Source organism: Alosa alosa, chromosome 16 (assembly GCF_017589495.1).
Source record: "Alosa alosa isolate M-15738 ecotype Scorff River chromosome 16, AALO_Geno_1.1, whole genome shotgun sequence".
NCBI classification, from domain to species: Eukaryota; Metazoa; Chordata; class Actinopteri; order Clupeiformes; family Clupeidae; genus Alosa; species Alosa alosa.
The window spans coordinates 22,773,544-22,794,015 of record NC_063204.1 but is presented as its reverse complement, the minus strand read 5'-3'; the positions used below and the strand labels follow the sequence as shown (position 1 = coordinate 22,794,015).

Genomic DNA, 20,472 nt, shown 5'->3' with positions numbered 1-20,472 from the left:
TAATGGATGGATTCAGAGTTAGGGCTTGTGCTAGCTGATAGCATGTAGCTTGTTTTATCATCTCAGAACACAACACATAGGAAGCAGGGGGAGCATTTTCCATTGATTATGCTAATGTTATGGACCCACTCATTGAACAGCAAGCCTCAGTTACAAAAGATAACAATGTTCTGTTTGTGTATGTCACGGTTTATGTGATAAGAAACTGTACATGTGTACCAAGTTTCTCTTCTGTTTCAAGTTGATGCCTAAACGAACACTCATTGTCTAGTGTTTACATGAAATGTCCTACAGATTCTCATTAGGGATACAGTATGTATGTCTTAAGGCCTCCACACATAGCCAACGACAAGTGCACAGACACTTAATGTCCTTTGCCCACAGACACCAGCTGATACAACACCTGTATCTAAAGGAAGCAAATTGCCTGGCTTCGTGTTCCAGTAGCGTCAAATCAGTGGGTGCGTTTGACTTCTCCCAGCGTTGTGTGGATCTGGCTTGTAAGATTCAGCCAGATCTGTGCAGCACTGCAAGATGGAACGCGCCCGCTGATTTGACGCTACTGAAACACAAAGCCAGGCAATTTGCTTCCTTCAGATACAGGTCTTGTTATAACCTCTCTGTACACTTTCAGAGTTTACAATACTTTGGTTTGTCTGTTGGGACCTCCTTCACCACACTACCACAGAAGTGTAATTATATTTTGAGCATTTTCAGTGGTATAAATAAGTCAGTGCCCCCTTAGCTTTCACTATAAGCCCATTCAGTGTTAAAGCAAAAAACGGTCTTACTCAAAACTCCACCAATAACATAATTTTGCTCTCAATCAAAAGGTTTGAACGTAAATGTTTTTACTCAGAGTTATGCTTTAAGTTGGGATCTATGTCATCTTCCCTCTCTTTTCTGATTTCCTTATTATCTCTGGATAAACTTTGCCTGCCATCAACATGTCTATAGAGTCTGTCTCAACTAAGGAGAAACCCTTTCCTCTGCCTGTTGGCTTGCTGTTTGCAGGATATTGATGAAGAGATTGAAGCTGAGTACAACATCCTCAAGGCTCTCTCTGATCATGCCAACGTTGTCAAGTTTTTTGGGATGTTCTACAAGAAGGATGTCAAAAACGGAGACCAGCTCTGGCTTGCTCTGGAGGTAAGCAAACATTTTTTTTTATTCTTTAACCATCTTGCTGGTTTCCTGGTTTTGACCTGTAACAATGTTAATTTAACACATCTGTCTAGTGATATCGCAAAGCCAATCGCAATTGCAAAATCTGTCAGAAAAATCGCAATTAGATATTTTCCCCAAATCGTGCAGCCAGGATGCAGGCTGCAGATGCTTTGATGCTGATAGAATGAAATGAGGCTATTGGATTGAGGCCACGCATCAGTCTGTGTGACTAGGAAATAAGGCCGTATCAGTCTTTTTGCTGTAGCACACACACTGAGCCTTTAACTCACTCCACACACCTATAGTAATCTCTCTTTTAGTCTATTCGACCAGCCTGTGCGTGCGTGCGTGTGTGTGTGTGTGTGTGTGTGTGTGTGTGTGTGTGTGTGTGTGTGTGTGTGTGTGTGTGTGTGTGTGTGTTACATAACTGTCTTAGCCACCACGGTGGGTCCACACCCCCTGTGCTGAAGATGAGGTAGCAGGAGGGGGATTGAACTCAGTAACTCGCTGTCTGCTGGGTGAGGCAAAATGCGGATTTATTTGTCCGGTCTATCTCCATATCCCCTTTTAGACACCCACCTCTTAGGTCAGATGTCAGAGTAGGGCCTGCCTGCCCTATGGGGTCTGAGTGGTTTGGGTCGATTAGCTGGTGTTTGCAGGGATAGAATAATGAATGTTGTGTGACATTAAAAACTTCTAGCTTAGTAGGGCTTTGGCTAAGCTGTAAGCTTTCACATTAGTATCCCTCGATAGTCTTTTCATGGTGCAGTAGGCAGTTGGCTGCACACAGTGTATAAGTCAACATTGTAGAGCAAACAGACCTAGTTTGTTAAATTTTATTTAAAAATATGAATGAACTTTTGTATGAGCTTGATTAGAATGAATAAGCCTCAGATATGTTTGGCCTTGTGATATGGAGATATGACTAATGTGTAATCAACACTTGGTCTGCACTACAGTTAATACAGGTTAGTTCCAGGTTAGTAAATGGATAGCACCAGTTGCTTCAGTTGAGTCAATCCAGTTCAGTTGAGAAAATTCTATTTCCTCAAACAACCATTATTCCTCACATCAAATAGAACGAAAAGCAAAGCTTGTTATTTTTTTGTTATCCTTTCTCACTCTCAACATTTCTTTTCCATCAACGAAAATCAAAAAGCATAGGACACACTTTGCATTTAAAGCGGTGGTATTTTTCCGTAAAGTTCAAGGGTAGCACTCTCAGTCTTCTTTCACACGTGGTTAGACAGTAGCATTGCCCCAGAACCACAGCCTCGTTCCCTCACTCTCCCCTGGCGAGACCTCTGAAATGTCAGGTGCTCGACAGCAGCATGCTGGAGGTCAGTCTGTCAGATCTGTGTGTGGGTTGTGGAGAAGAGTGGTGGAAAAAGGTTTTCTTGGCTTGTTCTTTAACGGCGACCTCTTAAATAAGTGAGGAATAGGCCGGGGCGAAAGATCTGATTAAGGTGTAAACAGAATGCCCGTCACTGTCACAGTACGGTCAGGAGGAGATGGAGGACAAGCCTGAGGGTTAGGTGTCACTTGTGGACTCGTTGATTATTTTCCATGCATCTGGCATCTGTGTGTGTGTGTGTGTGTGTGTTTAGGTCTCTAAACACATGCAAGTCAGAGTGTGTGTACAGTGACATCATCCTCTATTGACATAAGTCAGGTCTTTATATAACAGGCCTACATTCATGCCCTAAGAGTGTCATCGCACCACAGGTGGTGGTGTTCTTACGTTTCTTTGTGGTCAGTGGCACTAAAGTTTGTGACACTGACCTGTGTGAGTGTATAACTGAGAAGGCTTCCTCCTCTGACTCTGAGTCAAACTCTGAGCTGACACTAGCATGTGTGAGTAGGATTATGGGAAGTAGAGTTCTTTTTGTGGTACTTTGTGGGACCAGGAAAAGGTTCTGTCTGTTCCACACATGGTTGTTGGTCAGCTTCAGTATGCTATTATTAGCAGGTGTCCAGCAGCAGTCCAGGTGTCTCTTGGTCAGGAAGAGGTCCTGGGTCACAGTTTTGGGAGAACTGTTCTCACTGTTGGATGCACAGTGGATGCACACACAATGTAGCATATATTTTATTCATACCGGTACATACATTTATATGCCATAAATGAGTCAGAACATTTTCCGGATCCTCTCTCTGTGCTCTCAGGGCCCACACTAACCCCCTGTGTGAATGCACTCTCTCTAAGTGATTTTCCCCAAGCGTGGGAGAGCTCTGCCAGCCGAGTCTTTTTTAGTGCGGCACGCTCCCCTCACTGTTTCTTATTTGTGTTTGCAAAACTCCCCTACACACACACACACACGCGCGCACACACACACACACGCGCGCTTATACATCCACCCCGCTCCCCATGCAAAAATCCCCACTCGGCAATCCAAATGCGGAGCTAATCCTTGAGCTGGAGGAGCAGCAGCCTCTGCCATACATACCACCACCACCACCACCACCACCCCTCCACCTCCACCTCCACCTCCCCAGCACCACTGCCACCTCTGGGCTTTTCAGGGAACAGTTTACGTACGTGGAGAGTGCCAAAGGGCTCAAGGGGGGGTGGGGGGTGGGGACAGAGGGAGAAAGGAAGATTGCCATGGTTACTGTTCATCATTCTCTGAACTGTAATTTGGAGTTCCTTTCTTATTTTTCTTCTTTGTGTTTTATATATTTGATTTTTCAACAAAAAAAAAAAAAGATCAGAGGAAGGCCTCCTCGGAGGCGCTCGACCTCTGATTACCAAGAGGACTCGCGCAAATTGTGCCCACACACCCACGCAAGCACACACACACACACTCATACTCACACTCAAACATGCGCACAAACACACACACACTCACACTCACACTCACACTCACACTCACACTCAAACGCGCACGCGCACACACACACACATACACACACACACACACACACACCTCATCAGCCCAGGTCCAGGCTGTCCCCTATCCTCTCCTTTTGTGCTGCTGTTTATAATCAGCAGTCTGAAAAGAGGGAGGGAGGCAGGGAAGAGAGGCTTTCATCTGTCTCCTCCTCACCCTCTGTCCTTTTAGTGGCTCTCTTGTTTTCACGTCCATATCGCCCATCCTCAACAAGAACCCATGAAAGAGCCCAATTACAGTTCAGAAACGACAGTTCCTGTTTCAGCTTTAAGGGCCAACTGCACTTTGGTTCCCCACTTTAAGTGGGCTCACAGGAAGTGGGTTTCGGTTTAATTTGTGTGCATGTAACTAATGAGAATGCTGGTCTTGCTCCAACTCAAGCCTGTGTATTTATCTAACTTTTTTATTGAACTATTGGTCTATTATAAAAACTAATGGCTTTTTTGTCTGCATGCATGCCTCATTAGTTTTGGTCATTAATTTCGCTGCATATCAAAAATACTGTTTTTAAAGGCTATGTTTTCTTGCCTTCTTATGGGTGAAAATTGTTGTGTGTTTTGTTACAGCAAGCTTTTGCTAATTTTTCATCTACTAAGAGGAGAATATGTAGGCTATGGGGACAAAAGTACACAGTTTTTGCTGTATGCTGATTAAATGTTTAGGTCAAGTTTTATAATCTTAATTATGCATTAAATGTTAGCATAATATTGCCTTAAAAAGTGCTGAGAGACTGAATGTAATGTACCGGTATATTCTGTATGTTCTATGTGTGTGTAAAGTCAGATCAGAGATCTTTATTATATTGAAGATGTGTTGTTTTCAAACCACGTGTCCCCTTTGGTTAAGTTCATTCACTCACTAGTACTGTGTGGCCACTGGCCATGTATTATTGAGCTGGTTGTATTAAATATCACCTCTTGATTGTGGTATGACCTGACACCTTTATTCAGCGGAGGCTGCTTTTGTTTTTAGTGTTTGAGTAATGAACCACTGAAATCACTCCCCTCAATCCATTCCATCCGGTCACAGTTTTGCTTTGTCGACTCCAACAATGGATTAATTGGGATTCCGTGCCACTTTGTGGAAATCAATTCCCTGTTAACTGACCGGTCTGTGTCTCACGCCACAGGGGATGAAAACAGCATCACACAGAGGAACTTTTGACATTCTATTTTGTTTTATTACAGAGTACAAGAGGGTATGAATAATGTTCTGGATGGCACAGAACATGATAATCTGAATCTATAGTTGAGCTCAGCTATTCTTAAGTAGTAACGCAGGGTCAATAATTAAACTCATTTGTTAATTATCTAGAAGTACAGTATATGAAGTAATAAGAGGTTGTACTAGGCAACGAGCTGACTAAAATATTCTTCATTTTGGGTTTCATTAAGCCTGATATCTAGATCTACATCACATTACAGATACAGCTATTATTAGACTTTCAGCATTTTCTGATTTGTCTCTTGTAGCTCATGTTTGTTGGCATGTGTTCCCTGCACTCGCATGTCTTTTGTGCACTTCTTAGTCCGGGCCGTCTCAGTCGTGCTATCATTAATTGACAATGAGGTCTAAAATGCCATTGTTTGTCAAGGCTTTTCATGTCTTAAGAAATCAGACACCTCTCACACCACAGGGGTGTAAATGATAAGGTCATCCAGACAAAGGGAGCTGCTCTCTCTAAGAAGCCTGTGTAACACACAACCAGACAGGCGCAGACACTCTCTCTCTCTCACACACACACACACACACACACACACACACACACACACATGAACATCATCAGATGCATCAGCAGCAGCACAACACACACACAACTTGCAAAAGGCCACACAAACACAGAATAGGATGAATAAGATTTGGGCAGAGAGCACAGTATCAACTACAAAAGCCAACTATCCATTCTCCTCCAAAGACCGCCCCATGTTAACTTAACGAAAGAAGGTACTGGACGGATGGAGAATGCATTCATTTTGTTTTTGGTGTGACACCTGTACTGCATCTGTCAAATAAACTATGCAAATGTATGTGTGTCGAAAAAAGACCACAGGTGTCAGAGACCAAGCCAGAGAAGGTTAGTAGAGCATCTTTGACTAAGATCCCTTCATCTCTGAGGCTCTGTGATCTGATGCTCTTTGATCTTCAGGACTCAGGACTTCTGGGCAGAACACCATGTTCACAGCCAATTAGAATCATCAGTGGAAAAGAGCATTCAGTTTGTCCGGAAGTGGACACCCTCTCAGAGGTAATTTGGGTGCTGACCTTGATGTCGGTGTCAATGAACGATCTTATTGGCGTTTGGTTGCCTCCTTTTGAAAATGGTTCACAAAGGGGGTTCACAAAAGCCTTATTGAAGGCTTGTCGTCGCAGATGGATCCCAGCAGCAGTCCTGTGAGTCGTGACTGCGGACGACTGAGTGATTCTCCTGCTAGCAAATGCAGCTTTGACAGCCCGTGAGGCAAAAGCTGCTGAGGAGGGGGGGTGAGTGGGTGAAAGAGGGAGAAAGTGAGGGAGGGGGATGAAGAGAAAGAAACTAAGATAAAGGAAAAGAAGATTGAGAGAGAGACTGAAAAAGAAAAAGATAATTGAGAGAGAGAGAGTAACATACATAGACTGATAGATTATGACGGAGGAGAGAGGAGGAAAGAGAGGGATAAAATAGCACCATTAGTCTTGAGTCTCCTCTGACTGTACTGTATGGATGGAATTATGTTGATGCCATGTCGTGGGTTGACATTAACGGCATGCCACGTCTCCGGGAGCTAATCGGGGCTGATGAGCGTGAATATCTGGAAATAAGCCCATGTCCAGCAAAGCGAGAGGACTACCATTTTGTGTGCGCACAGGCCTGCGTGCTACTAAGCACAGGAACATACACATGATTTGAACAGCATAAGGCCAATGAACAAATTTGAATCCGTTAGTCACTGTGGTAGACGAAATAATAATGCCCATGCTCTCCTGCTGTTTCTCAGTCTCGGCCCTGTACACACACACACACACACACACACACACACACACACACACACACAAAACAAACAGACATACACACACTCTCAAACTCCTATTTCCTGCCTCATGATACTTCAGCTGGAATTGAGCTAGAGAAGCAGAAACAAACCAGGCCGCCTCCAGTGATGTCAGAAGCCTCACTGAAATTGCCACCAAATCTCTTGCTGGCACCGACTGAAGCACTGCGCCAAAGCATCGAGAGAGTGAGCAGAGACAGCTGGGACTCAAGCCTGGCACTCTCGCATCAGTGACGAGCACGCTGCAGCGATGGACCTGCTGCCAAGGTTCACGGGCAACAGACACACACACACACAAACACACACACACACACACACTCCCACACACACACACTCACACACACACACACACATGCACACTCACACACACACACTCCACACACACACACTCCACACACACACACACACACACACATACACTCCACACCAGTGCACCGGTCAGGCTCACTTCCCCCTGCTGACCACTAGCAGGCTGCCCTACAGTAAAGATCAGTGTGAGAGAAGTTCAGCGTGAGTTCAGCTTACTGTAACAGTGCCACTTCTGTAGAGCTGAGAGAGTTATACAACACTCCTATTTAAATTCACATTTTTTTATTTTCATACAGCAGTGTCAGTGTTCAGGGATGATTATGGAGATGGTTGAGGGTGCTTTGCCATGGCTGCATCACATTTGCAGGCTTTGACCCACGTGTCCAGCAGCACTTTTGCTAACTCCCCTGGCTTTTATTAATGGTGATGTCTGAGGCTTTCCCTCCTATGTGTTTAGTCTTGGGTCTGACTTTGATGCTGAGGCACTGAGTCACTCTCTTTTTGAAACTGAGCTCTCTCTCTCTTTCCCTTTCTTTCTTTCTCTCTCTCTCTATTGCTCTCTGTCTGTCTCCTTCTCTCTCTCCCTCACTCGTTTTCTCCTCCTGTCAGCATGGTAACTTAATGATGACAGGTGATCTGGAGAGTGATGTGAGCAGTGATGGCAAATGAATGCATGGGCTGTGGGCCTGGACTAGATGGGCACATTTGCAGCTCTCTGCATGAGCGTTTTGTATGTTTATGTCTCTCTGTCTCTCTGTGTGTACATACGAGTTTGTTTGTTTCTCTGTTCCGGTTTTAGTTTGTTTGTCTGCAGTAGGCTTCCCTTCAGTTGGCAGCAAGTACTGACACATTTAGTATTACACACTGATGAAGCTTGTCACACTTTGATCCTCTGCCCCCAGATGTGCTTATGCTTTCCGTCTAATCTTCACCAACCTCCGGTTTGCTCACTCCTCACTTTGTGCATGTCGTTATATAAGAATAATTAAATGACGATGAGGCGAACTATCTTTCATTGGCCTATTAATACTAGATCCCGAGAAAAGAGCACTGAAATTAGAAAACCAAATTACCCAAACACTTTGCAAACTCAGACTCCCCTTCAGGAGAGTCGAGAAAATGTCCCAGTCATGTGCTAGCTCTCTGAAAGGGTGCCGTGTCAGCTGTAAGTGGAACAGGCAATTTGCTGCTCCCCGTGGTTAGCTCAATTAACGTCTCTAAACGGCCCAGACAGGGGGAGTGTGAGGGGAGGCAGAAACAACTTTTACAGTGGCACACTACCCTCTAGGCAGAATGCTAATCATCTCCCAGACATAGGCCTTGCGTCTTTGGGAATACTTGACAAGGAAGCCCACCCCTACCCATCACCCCTCTACACACGTTTGTGCGCTCAGCACTAATTCGGGAGAAACTGCCATGCTACCTTAATTGCCCAAATCACCTTGTACTACACCATGCTAGGCTTAATGAGCATCTCTCATGGTTGTTGTGACGGATGACTGATGAGATATTTTTTTTGTATGTGTTTGTTTAGTGTTTGGTTTACTTTTTGTGTTCTTTGACAAAATGCATTGTGCAAATTGTTTGGAAAGATCTCGACAGGAGACATATTGAATTCTCAAAGTGCTACATCTGCCAGTCTCAATTATATGTCTTCTCTCTCAGATATCTTCTCCACAGTTTTCCACCCCAGGGTTGTGCACAACTAGGCAAATGGAAAGGTTCCCCCTAAAGCACGCAAGAGTCAGTAATGTTCACAATTACTCAGTTGTATTTTCCCCTTCACTTTTGATACTAAATTAAAAAAAAATGAGGCAGATATGTAGGCATGTGTCAAGTGCAGAAAAAAGCTCCTTTTCCGCATAGCTATGTGTTTTTTAAAAAGACAATTTCTATTTTATTGCTCTCTGCCAGTGAAAGGAATGAGAAGGGAAACATGTGTTTACACTAAAAGTGCCACTTTCTTTTAACTGTCAGATCTTACCTTTGGTCTTTCTGATGCTCATTCCCCAGTTTCATCTGCAGTTCAGTTCATCTTCTTTGTGGGGTCAGATTCAGACAGACACAAAATAGGGGGGTGTAGTTGTTTCCAAGGCAACAAGCAAGACAATTTAGTGTAATTTGGAGAGGGCTTTGCAGAGGACAAAAGAGCCACGCTTCACCTCAGAAAAATGCTCTCCACCCTGCAGCCATGATGAGAGGGACAAAACACTGCAGAAGAAGCACACCAATCACCACATACACAGACATACATTGCCTTCATCATACATTTCTTACGCCATCTGTGTGTGTGTGTGTGTGTGTGTGTGTGTGTGTGTGTTGTTGATGGTGATGATGATGTTGATGGTGATGATGATGTTGATGGTGATGATGATGATGATGATGATGATGATGTTTGTGATGGTGGTGGTGGATTTTAAACACACACCAGAACTCTTTTCTTATAATAGGGTGGTCTACAGTACAAATAAGGAAATTAAGTGTAGATAGAAGAACATATCCATCCATCTTGTCAGCTAATCCCGAGATTTACAAAAATAGCACCAAGGGAGATTTTTTTTTATTGGGGTCAGTGTTTAAGTCACATCAAAGCTGAGCAAATCCGTCTTTAAATTTTTCCCGGGGGGATTTTTTTTTTAACCCCACCGAGGATGACTGTGTGAAAAGATAAGATTTTCCACATCCAGGGATTGAATCAAATGTGGGGACATCCATCGCTGCATCTCCGCGGCTTTGAAGAAACCCTTTGAGTCATCATTTTGAAACAAAAGCCTCAACAATAGGGGAGCTTCAGTCAAGATCTGCAGAGAGAAAAAAATGGCTGCCTACTATCAGTGCCTTTTGTCTCAGATTGTCTGTGTGAATTTGCCAGATGTAGCTTGGCAAGAGGAGGACCCCCCACCCCCACCCCCACGCTCCTGTTCCTATTCATCCTGTCTCTTTTGTCTCCCTCTAGCTCTGCAATGGCGGCTCCGTGACCGATTTGGCCAAGGGCCTGCTCAAGCGGGGTGACCGGATGGAGGAGCCCATAATTGCCTACATCATACACGAGGCCCTAATGGTAAGCTGTTATGGGTTTACCTCCCTCCTAAAGAGCCGGTGTATTATTGAGCGAGTCAAAGCTTTTAATGACCCATTTAAACAGACTCTTTTCACTCTTGTTACACACACACACACACACACACACACACACACACACACACACACACACACACACACTCTCACACACAGTCGCACACACACACACACACACACACACACACACACACACAAACTGGGTGTATGTGGTATGGGCGTAATTGGTATGGGTGACAACTATAAGGAGTGTCTTCTTCTCCACACCGCGTCGATTCGTCAAGCATAACGTGTGCCGCTAAATATTTTTACTTTTACACCTTCAGTGTTTCCCATACGTTGACTAATCTGTGGCTGGGCGCAACAAAATCAAAACCGGCCACCACACATTGATGTTCTATGTTGTACTATTTAAATTAAAGATATGATAAAATAATTTCATTGAGCTGCACTTTTACATACGCAGCCTTTTCCTCGCCCGCCAGCTCTCTCGTAAGCGAGCCCGCTGCCCCTCCTCTGCATGTGCATTTAACAAAATATTCCGCGATTGTTTGAAGGATTGTTGTTGCCACATAGAAGCACTGCATACAACACAGTGGGCTAAATTGCTATTAAATCCGCTTAGCATCGTGACCATGCTGCGCAAATGTGTTCAAAACTGCTGCATTAAAGTTAACTCTGCTAAGGTCTTATCACAACATAGTACATTGAGGAGACTAAACTAAGTTAAGTTATTTTTTCATTCAGATATGTAAATCAACATGGATAAATTGCTATTATTCAATTAATGGGGAGATAATCGATAATCGAATCAAATCGAAATCGAATCGGACTGAAAAAATGAATTGTTAGATTAATCGATGCATCGAAAAAATAATCGCTAGATTAATCGTTTAAAAAATAATCGTTTATCCCAGCCCTATTAACAAGTCATTGGGCCTCTGAGGAACTGTCTAAAGTGTGTTTGTTTGTGTGTGTGTGTGTGTGTGTGTGTGTGTGTGCGTGCGTGCTTGCGCACTGTCACACCTCTACAGGGCCTGCACCACTTACACGTCAATAAGACCATCCACCGTGACGTCAAGGGCAACAACATCCTCCTGACCACACAGGGAGGCGTCAAGCTGGTAGATTTCGGTGAGTTATGCTAAGTACTTTGTGTTTATTTCTTTCCTGTGTGTGTGTGTGTGTGTGTTTGTGCCTGTGTGCATGTCTTTGTGGACATCACACAACAGCAAGAAATGAATAGTCAAATTGAAAGAAGAAGAGTCACAGATTTTTCTGCCACATAACGAAGAGGGCAGAACTGCATTTCCCAACACGGCCCAAGCCATTATTGAGCAAATGTTGCCAATGCTAATCACCACTTACTCTATCAAGGCTAGGATGCATTAACCAAAGTGTTGAGATGTGACAGCCCTTAATACATTTCCATTAAAAGCTCTCGCTTCTGTCCCTGTATGTGGCTGTTGCTGAGAGGGGCGAGAGCACCCCCTCTTGTTTCCTAACCAAATGAAGCTCCCTAAGTACCCGAATGTAAGAACACGAGTCCTATTAAGTGGAGTGATGCAGCCTCCACTCTCACAATGACTCACTGAGTTCTCCTTCAGTGGGCTGAGGAGACGAGAACCTCTTTTCATCAGAGCTGAGAAGAAATAGTTTTTCTATTATTATTATGACCAAGCAAGAGCCAAGCAGCGGATCATATAGGTTTAGAATCAGATTTTATTTATTTATTTATTTATTTATTTTTTCGCGATGCCCAAATTTCCGTCAATGATTTCGGGACACTGAAAGACCGGGTACCACTAAACTTGGTGGGCATGTAATCCCCACATGGATAGCATGGAACCATCGTTTTTCGTTTTGATCTGTAGCCCCCCCGCTGGACTGGACCCCCCGAAAGGAGGGTAGGGCAGACACAGTTTTCTGTGAATATCTCGAAAACCGTAGGGTTTAGGAGGGCATGTCAACCCATCCCATTACCACTTATTTCATGTATAAGCCACCTAGTTAAAAATTAAAAGCAAAAATTGCACGAAATTAAAAGTGTAGGATCATTATGACACCCTCGAATGCATGCCAAGTTTTGTGTCTTTTAAGTTCATGGGGGCCTTTCAATAAAATAATTTATGTGTACATTTAGTGGCGCATACACCAACAAGGATTCCGGGACACTGAAAGACCGGGGTACACAAAACTTGGTGGGCATGTGCGCCACATGGATAGCATGGAACCGTCATTTTTGTTTTGATCTGTAGCCCCAGCTGGACTGGACCCCGAAAGGAGGGTGGGGCAGGCAGTTCTCTGTGAATATCTTGAGAACTGTAGGGCCTAGGATGACCATTTTTTCCGTATGTTTGCCTCAGGGGTCATGTTAACCCATTTCATGTGCACACATGTGCACAAACAGATACACACACACACACACACATACATTCACAGTAATCATAATTATGACACATACTCACACAGTAGACATATATGCGCTTTGCATGCACAGGCACACACGCACGCACACACACACAAGCACACGCACACACACACACACACACACACACACACACACACACACACACACACACACACACACACACACACACATAACATAAACATAACACAAACAATCAAGAATTTCTCAGAATTATGAACAGGCAAGATGGAGGTGGGGTTGTATAAAATGAATTTTACATGTGAAATCTATGAACTAATCATGTTTTGGTACTTGTTGTCTAGCAGATACCACTGAGAATTGAGTGTGGATAATGCAATTTAGTGAGACAGTTAGAATCATATAGGCCTTTTAGCGTGATTTCTTTTTGTGGAAAAAATGTGCTGGACTTGGCGGCGGTCATATTTTGGTACCGCTCTGTGGTACATCTAGTTATTATTTACTATACAGAAATTTCTTTTGAAAGTGTCTTTTATGATCTTCTCCAGTAGGACCTCTTCTGCTCTTCTGTAGAATTTGCACTGCACTCCAAATTAAGTTTAGATATGTCCAGTAAATTGGTTGCAATGATGTTTTTGCCTTTTTTTTCTCTCCCCACTACATTTCTTATTCCTTTACCTGCTCAGTGTGTGAGCTCCATTTTCAATGAGAGTGACAAGATTTTTTTGGCAGCTTTGCCAAATTTACTGCAGCCAAATCCACCAGCATCTTCTGGCCCTCGGCTGAGTCACTGGATTAGTTGAGATGAGTTCTGTTGTGTTCTATTTGGACGCTCCCTCCTCCTGCCCCACCCCTCCAGCTCCCTTCAAAGGGAACTCCGGACCCCTGAGCAGAGAGACTGCTGGCTGGGTAGCGCGTTATTAGCCCAGAGAGGATTCCAGTGAGATAGCCGGAGTGCCGCTAACTGTTCGTCAGCAGCATTCTGGGAGGGGAGGTGTACATACGGACCAAGTGAACGAGAGGAGGATGAGGAGAAGAGTGTGTGTGTGTGTGTGTGTGTGTGAGAGAGAGAATGAGAATGAGAGCGAGAGAGCAAATGGAGGTCAGAAAGAAATGATGACTCATGCATCAAAGTTAAAGTGTCTGGCAAAGTCAAAGACAACAGAAAACAGAGGCGCTGCACTTAGCAAACTAGTAGATTACTGCCAGTAAACACACAGATAACACCCCTAAGAGGAACACGGCCCTTTCTACACAGCAGATGTGTCCACACTTATACTGCTTCCAACTGCCCTGAAATTAATAGGCCCTGAATGATGTCAGTTTTACACCTACCAGGAGCAGCTTTTGAAAATCCATGGCCTCAACAGGTCTTTGTGTTGGAGTATTTTTTTTTTCTTCTGAATTACAGCATTTTCATTTTCATATACCTAACCATAAATATCAAGGATCATTAGATTTTCATCAAGGGCATTTTGCTGAGAGTGAAATAAGACTGTCTAATTCCTGTAGTCTGGACATCTCTTGAGTCTTGAACATGGCATTCTGCACATTTTCTCACAGTGCATTCTGCATAAATCCACCATGTAATGTTTTTACATAACCGCTATCTGCTAGCTGAGATGATCTTTCCCACAGCAGGTAGAAGCCAGTAAGTTAATATGGCATTAGCAGGTGTCCCACTTTACGGTTTCTTAAAACTTCCAGAAGACTTTTTCAGTGGAACAAGCAGAGGTTGGTAGATTCAGTCTCTTCAGAGCTTTGCTAAACCCTCTGATCCCAGGGGACTGTTAAACTCTAAGCTATCAGCATTTGAATACGGTGTGCAATTGTGTTGTATAATATCACATAGGGCCTGATACACTGCAGTGTTGAAGCAGGCTTCTGTACTGTGACGGGGCCAGTGGAAATGATATGTAGCTACAGACTCCAGCAAACATACAAACATTTACATGCAGTTGGACGTGTATTTTAATCAGTTGATATTAGGCACTGTTTAAAAGTTGAGCAGTATTTAAAAAAATTTTTTTTTTACAAAATTCATTGGTGCTGAAGTTGAAACATTTAACAAATAAGCTATTAAGAGACCTTACAAGCTTGTGTCCTGTATGTTGCAGGGAAACCTGACTACTAGTCCTAATTAGTGCTTGCTAGCATAAAGACTCCAGGAAAGGACCTCTAGCATCTCTTCTAGCACCTGCACTTACAAGCTCCATCATATAGTTATTCAATTTCCCCATGCCATGTGAGTGATTGTCCAGTTACTTATCACTGATAACATAACAGCTGTTTTTCACCCACTGTGATATGATCAGTGCCTGAGATGTAAACCTGAACTGTAGCTTATTAAATGTCTGTGATAATGTGGGTGAAAAGTGGTGATCCCAAGGATGTGAATTTATAGCTTAGATGGGAGAAGAGATGAGAATGATGAGGGATAAAGATGGGAAACGTTTTCACTCCAGTGACCTTGTATTTTCAGCTGTGTGTTTGTTACAATTTGGGGGCTCCAATTTACTTTCAAAGCAAAGTTTACTCCAGAGAAAGTAGGGGACTTTGCCAAAACAAAGTCAAAGCTGAAGTGAAAGAGGGGCCATATTTATTATCACAGACAGGCTAAGTCCTTGTTCAACAGGGGCAAATACAAGTAAATAGTGATGGCCCCACTCAGTCACTGGGGTGGTCTAAGACCATTGCTTTTGTGTTAGGCAGTGCTGTAGGTTGTGTGACTGTGTGCATATGGATAAGTGTAATATATTCCAGATCTGCATGTATAGTTCCTTAGATCTATGGTTATATAGGCTTATGGGGAAATAAATGGGGGATTTGGAATTTGCCACATCATATATGTCCCGTGTGTGTGTTTGTGCATGAGTGCATGTGTGCTTGCGTGTGTGCGTGAGTTGATGCTTTATCCGCATGTAGGAGCTTACACTACACACGCTACACTGAGTCAGCCCCCGCAGTGACTCATCGCTCTCAGAATATGGAGAATTTGTCTGAAAAGTGAGAGAGAAAGAAAGAGATAGAGAGAGAGGGTGAGCGAGAGAATGAATGAGGAACAAGGGAGAGAGAAGAGACTGAAGGTGGGGGCTGCTCTTGCCATCTCTTCATGAATATTGTAATTGGCAGCGTTATCTTTCACTGGTGATTATTAAGTGCAGGCCCCTGGGGCCCTGAGCCAAACTAATGTAGCGGAAAGGAGGAATGGCCGCAGGAGGCTTTTTTGTTTGTGTGTGTCGGTGTGGGAGGGGGTTGTGTGTTAGGCCGTGTGTGTATGTGTGTGTATGTGTGTGTGTGTGTGTGGGGGGGGGCTATAAATAAATGCTATAGATGTCTGTATCATATGATGTGTCTGTATGTATGTATTCATGTATGTGTGTATGTGTCATATATGTGTTTTGTTTTTTAGATCAGGCCCACAGCAGATAGCTCCCAGACAGTATTATATGGTTGTCAGGGGTTGGCCTGTCTTCTTATGCATCGCCCGGGTGTGTGTGTGCATTTCAGAACATCTGTGTTTGCGTGAGACTGCTTGGAGCTGTGTCAGCTCTAGTACCTTTGCAGACAACATGCTGGCTATAACAACAACAACAAAATCCCATTTCACTGCCTCTACCTTCCAGAATCTTCCATCTGTAGATGATTCATAAATCCTCTCACGGATGGGGGAAGGGTGTGTGTGTTGAGGGGGCTTTAAGAGAAATCTGCCTTCTCTACCCTCTTAAGTGTCTACCCTCTTAAGCAATTAAATGTGTCCACTCTTCCTCCATCCTGTCAACACAATTCAGCGAGAGCACTCATTGCTTGATAGGTTCATTAAATGCATTTAAAAAGAGCACGGAGATGGAAATGAGTCATATTTGTTGTTCCAGTTTCTTATTTCGATAGCATTGTTGCTATATCCACAGGAGAGCTTTGTAGCATTATAATAGGAACAAGTATGATGTTCACTGTTCACTGCCAGACATAGCTACTCTAAGTCATATGGTTAATTTGAGTAAGTTAAGGCCATCAGAGCATTGTTTAGTGGCTGTATTTAGCTGTCTGCTGCCGTCCTGCCAGTGTAGGTTTTGTTTGGGTCCTGCTCAGTCCTCCTCAGCATGGACAGGACTGATTGCTCCTTCTTAATCCAATCTGATTGGTCCATTGTGGTTAATCAGTGTGATCTGTCGGGAGGCGATGCAGTCAAAGCCATGTGCAGCCATGACTACTGCTGGCTTAGACAGACACAAGACAAATGTGTGGCGTGCACACACAGACATTGATGCACAGGAGAAGAGTGCTTGGGAAGACCCCAGTGAGTGAGACGGGGGCCCTCGGGGGGGGCCCTGTGCGGAGCCTGCTGTTTCCCCAGCCCTCTGTTTACACACAACAGTCTCCCGCGCCTTCAGCTACATGAATCATCTGACATATTGCGCAACCGCCACGGTGCCAGCACAAGATGCTTCACATACACACGCTCGGAGCTCCGCCGCAAAGCCGTCACGAGAAAGAGGCCTTGTCTGTAGAGTGCCTCTCTGCTTTTTAGGCCCCCTGACCTCACATTGCTTGTTGACTGGGGGGCTGATGAGGACTAGGCAAGCACACAACATAGACATGGATCTTTGAATACTATCACTGACTCAAACTGACTCAAACATCCCAGTACAGTACTCAAACATACAGTGTATTCTGTTCATAAATTGAATTCTGTTTCACCCATAGCCACACTGCTGACAGTGAAACATAGCACCACTCATCCCTGATTACTCTGGCAGTTGAATCAAAGCAAACAAATTAAGAAGTGCTGCTGTCGTGTCCTCATTCAAACCAGAGTTCCCATAATGCCTCATTCTGCAGCTGGCCTCAGGCTATACACAGCCATTTGTAATTCAAACACACTTGTGTCATTTGCCTGCGATCTATCACAACTCTCACAGTCATTATGCTGCTGCACATATGGGCAGGTCTGACTTTGTGTTTATGCGCACAGTGGTGACATTAACCACCAACAGCCTGTAGGCAAAATCAAAGAAGAAAGAGATATCTTTAAATGTCCACCATTTTGTACAGTATACACAGCTGCTTTATGTGCTACATTAAAGGTTGTATCAGCGATTTCAGGCCCAAAAAAGGCCTAAACATAAATGATCACATTCATAATCTTTCCTAACAGTCCGCTAGCTGTCTGCCCCATAAGCAGGCCGTCAAAAAAACGTGTCTCTGTGGGCAGCCTAGGCTCCGAGATCTGTACACAAAAACAATTGCTACCAATTTGAGTGGGTTGGCAACCCACTCAAAGGCAAAATAAAGTGTTTCAACCAATAACCCCGAGAAAGCGTTTAGGAGAGTTGAAATTGCTGCGGGGAGGGAGGGGGGAGGTAGTAGCGAGCTAGCTCTCTGTTTTGTTTGAACATCAACAGAAGTGACGTATCCCTGCTATCGCTGATACAACCTTTAAGGCCCCTTAAAAGCTGTTTATAATATGCACATACAGTTTTTTGTTTTTTTTTTTTGGGGGGGTCCACTTCAAACTACATCCACAACAGAGGTTTGAATTGTCTTTGTGTTGCTTCACTGATTTATGTCTGACCCTTTTGCATCTCCATCTTTTGGACAGGTGTGTCTGCGCAGCTGACTAATACTCGTCTGCGGAGGAACACGTCAGTGGGGACTCCATTCTGGATGGCACCTGAGGTAAGGTTCTCTCTCTTTCACGATGTTTGGCTGGGCTGTGCTCACTGATCTAGGATCAGACGTAAGATGCTTATGGTCTCCAATGGAGGATAAGTGCGACTTGCAAGCACTGCCCTAGAGGTTACAATTGGGACACAGTTGATGACTCGCAAACCCCTCTAATGTTTGCGATCCTTTATCTTCCAAATCATTCGTGGAACTCTGTGTGCCACATTCAAGTGCAACGGTGTCGACACTCCTTTGCTTTAGTTTGACTGTCAAAATCATGACATAGTCCTCTCATTTGAATTGGCTGATCTAGGGCCAGTTGTTGTGCCGCAGACCTGACTTTGACCAGACTTTGCATGCCATCAGCATGTCATTTGGGCAGCCATTGTGTTTTAGCACTTTCACCACAACACAAAATCTAACACTGATTTCCATAAAGGCGTTCCAATCACAACAAATGACCCGCGTTGCCAGTTCCTTTGGCTCAGCCTGTCCACACGGACATGGAACAGGCCGGATTAGCACAGATAGACAATGGATCAGACGGTAGAAGCACAACACTTTGACAGTAGCCCGTCACCTCAGCTAAAGCCAGATTACCTTTAGCCCTGCGTCTGCTATTTCTGCGAGTAAGACCACACAGGCTCTTGTGCTTTTTAGAGTATTGAGATTTGAGGTCTTCTAAATGACACTCTTCAATGGACATCGGTAAGACTTCAATATGTGCCTGCAGTCTCTAAGTGTAAGATTCACATATTCTCTTTTCTGACTATCTTGTAGTCCCTCAGAGGTCAGGTGTTAAATTGGATTGAGTCATAACGTAACCTCCAGTAAAAGCTGCATTGATTGTAAGCAGGATGTTGATTGCTTGCAAAGGTATGCTCCTGTGCAGGAATGTTTGCAAAATTAGACAGGGGATCTTTTTGTTTATATTCATTTTACATTTGTTATATTTTTGTTTATACTTTGCATGGTGTGGATTTGTCTTAAGGATAACTCCTAAAACAGTGACTTTGTATTCAACCAAAGGAGAATAGTTGCCACCCTTGGCACCTTCTTACTCAATGATCTACAGTTTATTGTTCTCCATCATTACTGTTCTTCAGAAAATATTGGCATTGTCAAGAAATGATATACAGTATGTGTTGAGTTAGGGCTGCATAGAGATGTTCCAGCACTGAAATGGTTTGTGAAATGCACAGGGAGTGCTCCTTAGTAAGAGGCTGCTCCAGATGGGCCATGCTCACAACCTTGTTTACTATTGTCAGATATGGTTCTGTTGAGCTCCTGTCCAGGTAGGTGGCCTCAGACTTGGCCCAATGTGTCCTGTAGGAATTAAGAGATTAACTAGAGATGGAGGTGTGTGTGTGTGTGTGTGTGTGTGTGTGTGTGTGTGTGTGTGTGTGTGCACGCGTGCGTGCGTGCGTGTGTACGTGCTTGCTTGCTCGTATGTGTGTGTGTACATGGGTATGTGTTGGTGCATGGGGTTGTGTGTGTTTTATAAGACCACAGACCATGTGGTGATTTGCAGTGTGTGCAGGGATGCGTCTCACTGACAGTGTGCAAAGTGTGATCTTGTTTGTGTGTGTGTGTGTGATCTTGTTTGTGTGTGTGTGTGTGTGTCTTGCAGGTCATAGCGTGTGAGCAGCAGCTGGACTCCACATACGATGCCCGCTGTGATGTCTGGTCTCTCGGCATCACCGTCATCGAGCTGGGGGATGGTGACCCACCCCTCGCCGACCTCCATCCAATGAGAGCACTTTTCAAAATCCCTCGGTAATCAGACAGACACACACACACACACACACACACACAAATATTGATCAATCAATTTATTGTTTAGTGTCTTGCCAAATATTGCTGCATAATAACTTTCAAAGGAACACAGGCCATTTCATATCTCATTGTGTTACGGCTCATTGCGGCAGATGTCTGAGTGTATTGTTGG

General features: G+C 44.0%; 1 protein-coding gene across 14 annotated transcripts in view; it reads left to right on the top strand.

The window, feature by feature from the left end:
• Positions 1-20,472, top strand: part of myo3a (myosin IIIA) — a 77,144-nt gene that overhangs the window by 13,372 nt on the left and 43,300 nt on the right. For all 14 annotated transcript variants that reach the window (XM_048265752.1, XM_048265754.1, XM_048265750.1 and 11 more), the window contains 5 exons: positions 1,015-1,149; positions 10,350-10,454; positions 11,503-11,602; positions 18,460-18,536; positions 20,155-20,300. In XM_048265752.1, coding sequence (XP_048121709.1) covers positions 1,015-1,149; positions 10,350-10,454; positions 11,503-11,602; positions 18,460-18,536; positions 20,155-20,300 — 563 coding nt within the window. The remainder of the gene's footprint in view (positions 1-1,014; positions 1,150-10,349; positions 10,455-11,502; positions 11,603-18,459; positions 18,537-20,154; positions 20,301-20,472) is intronic.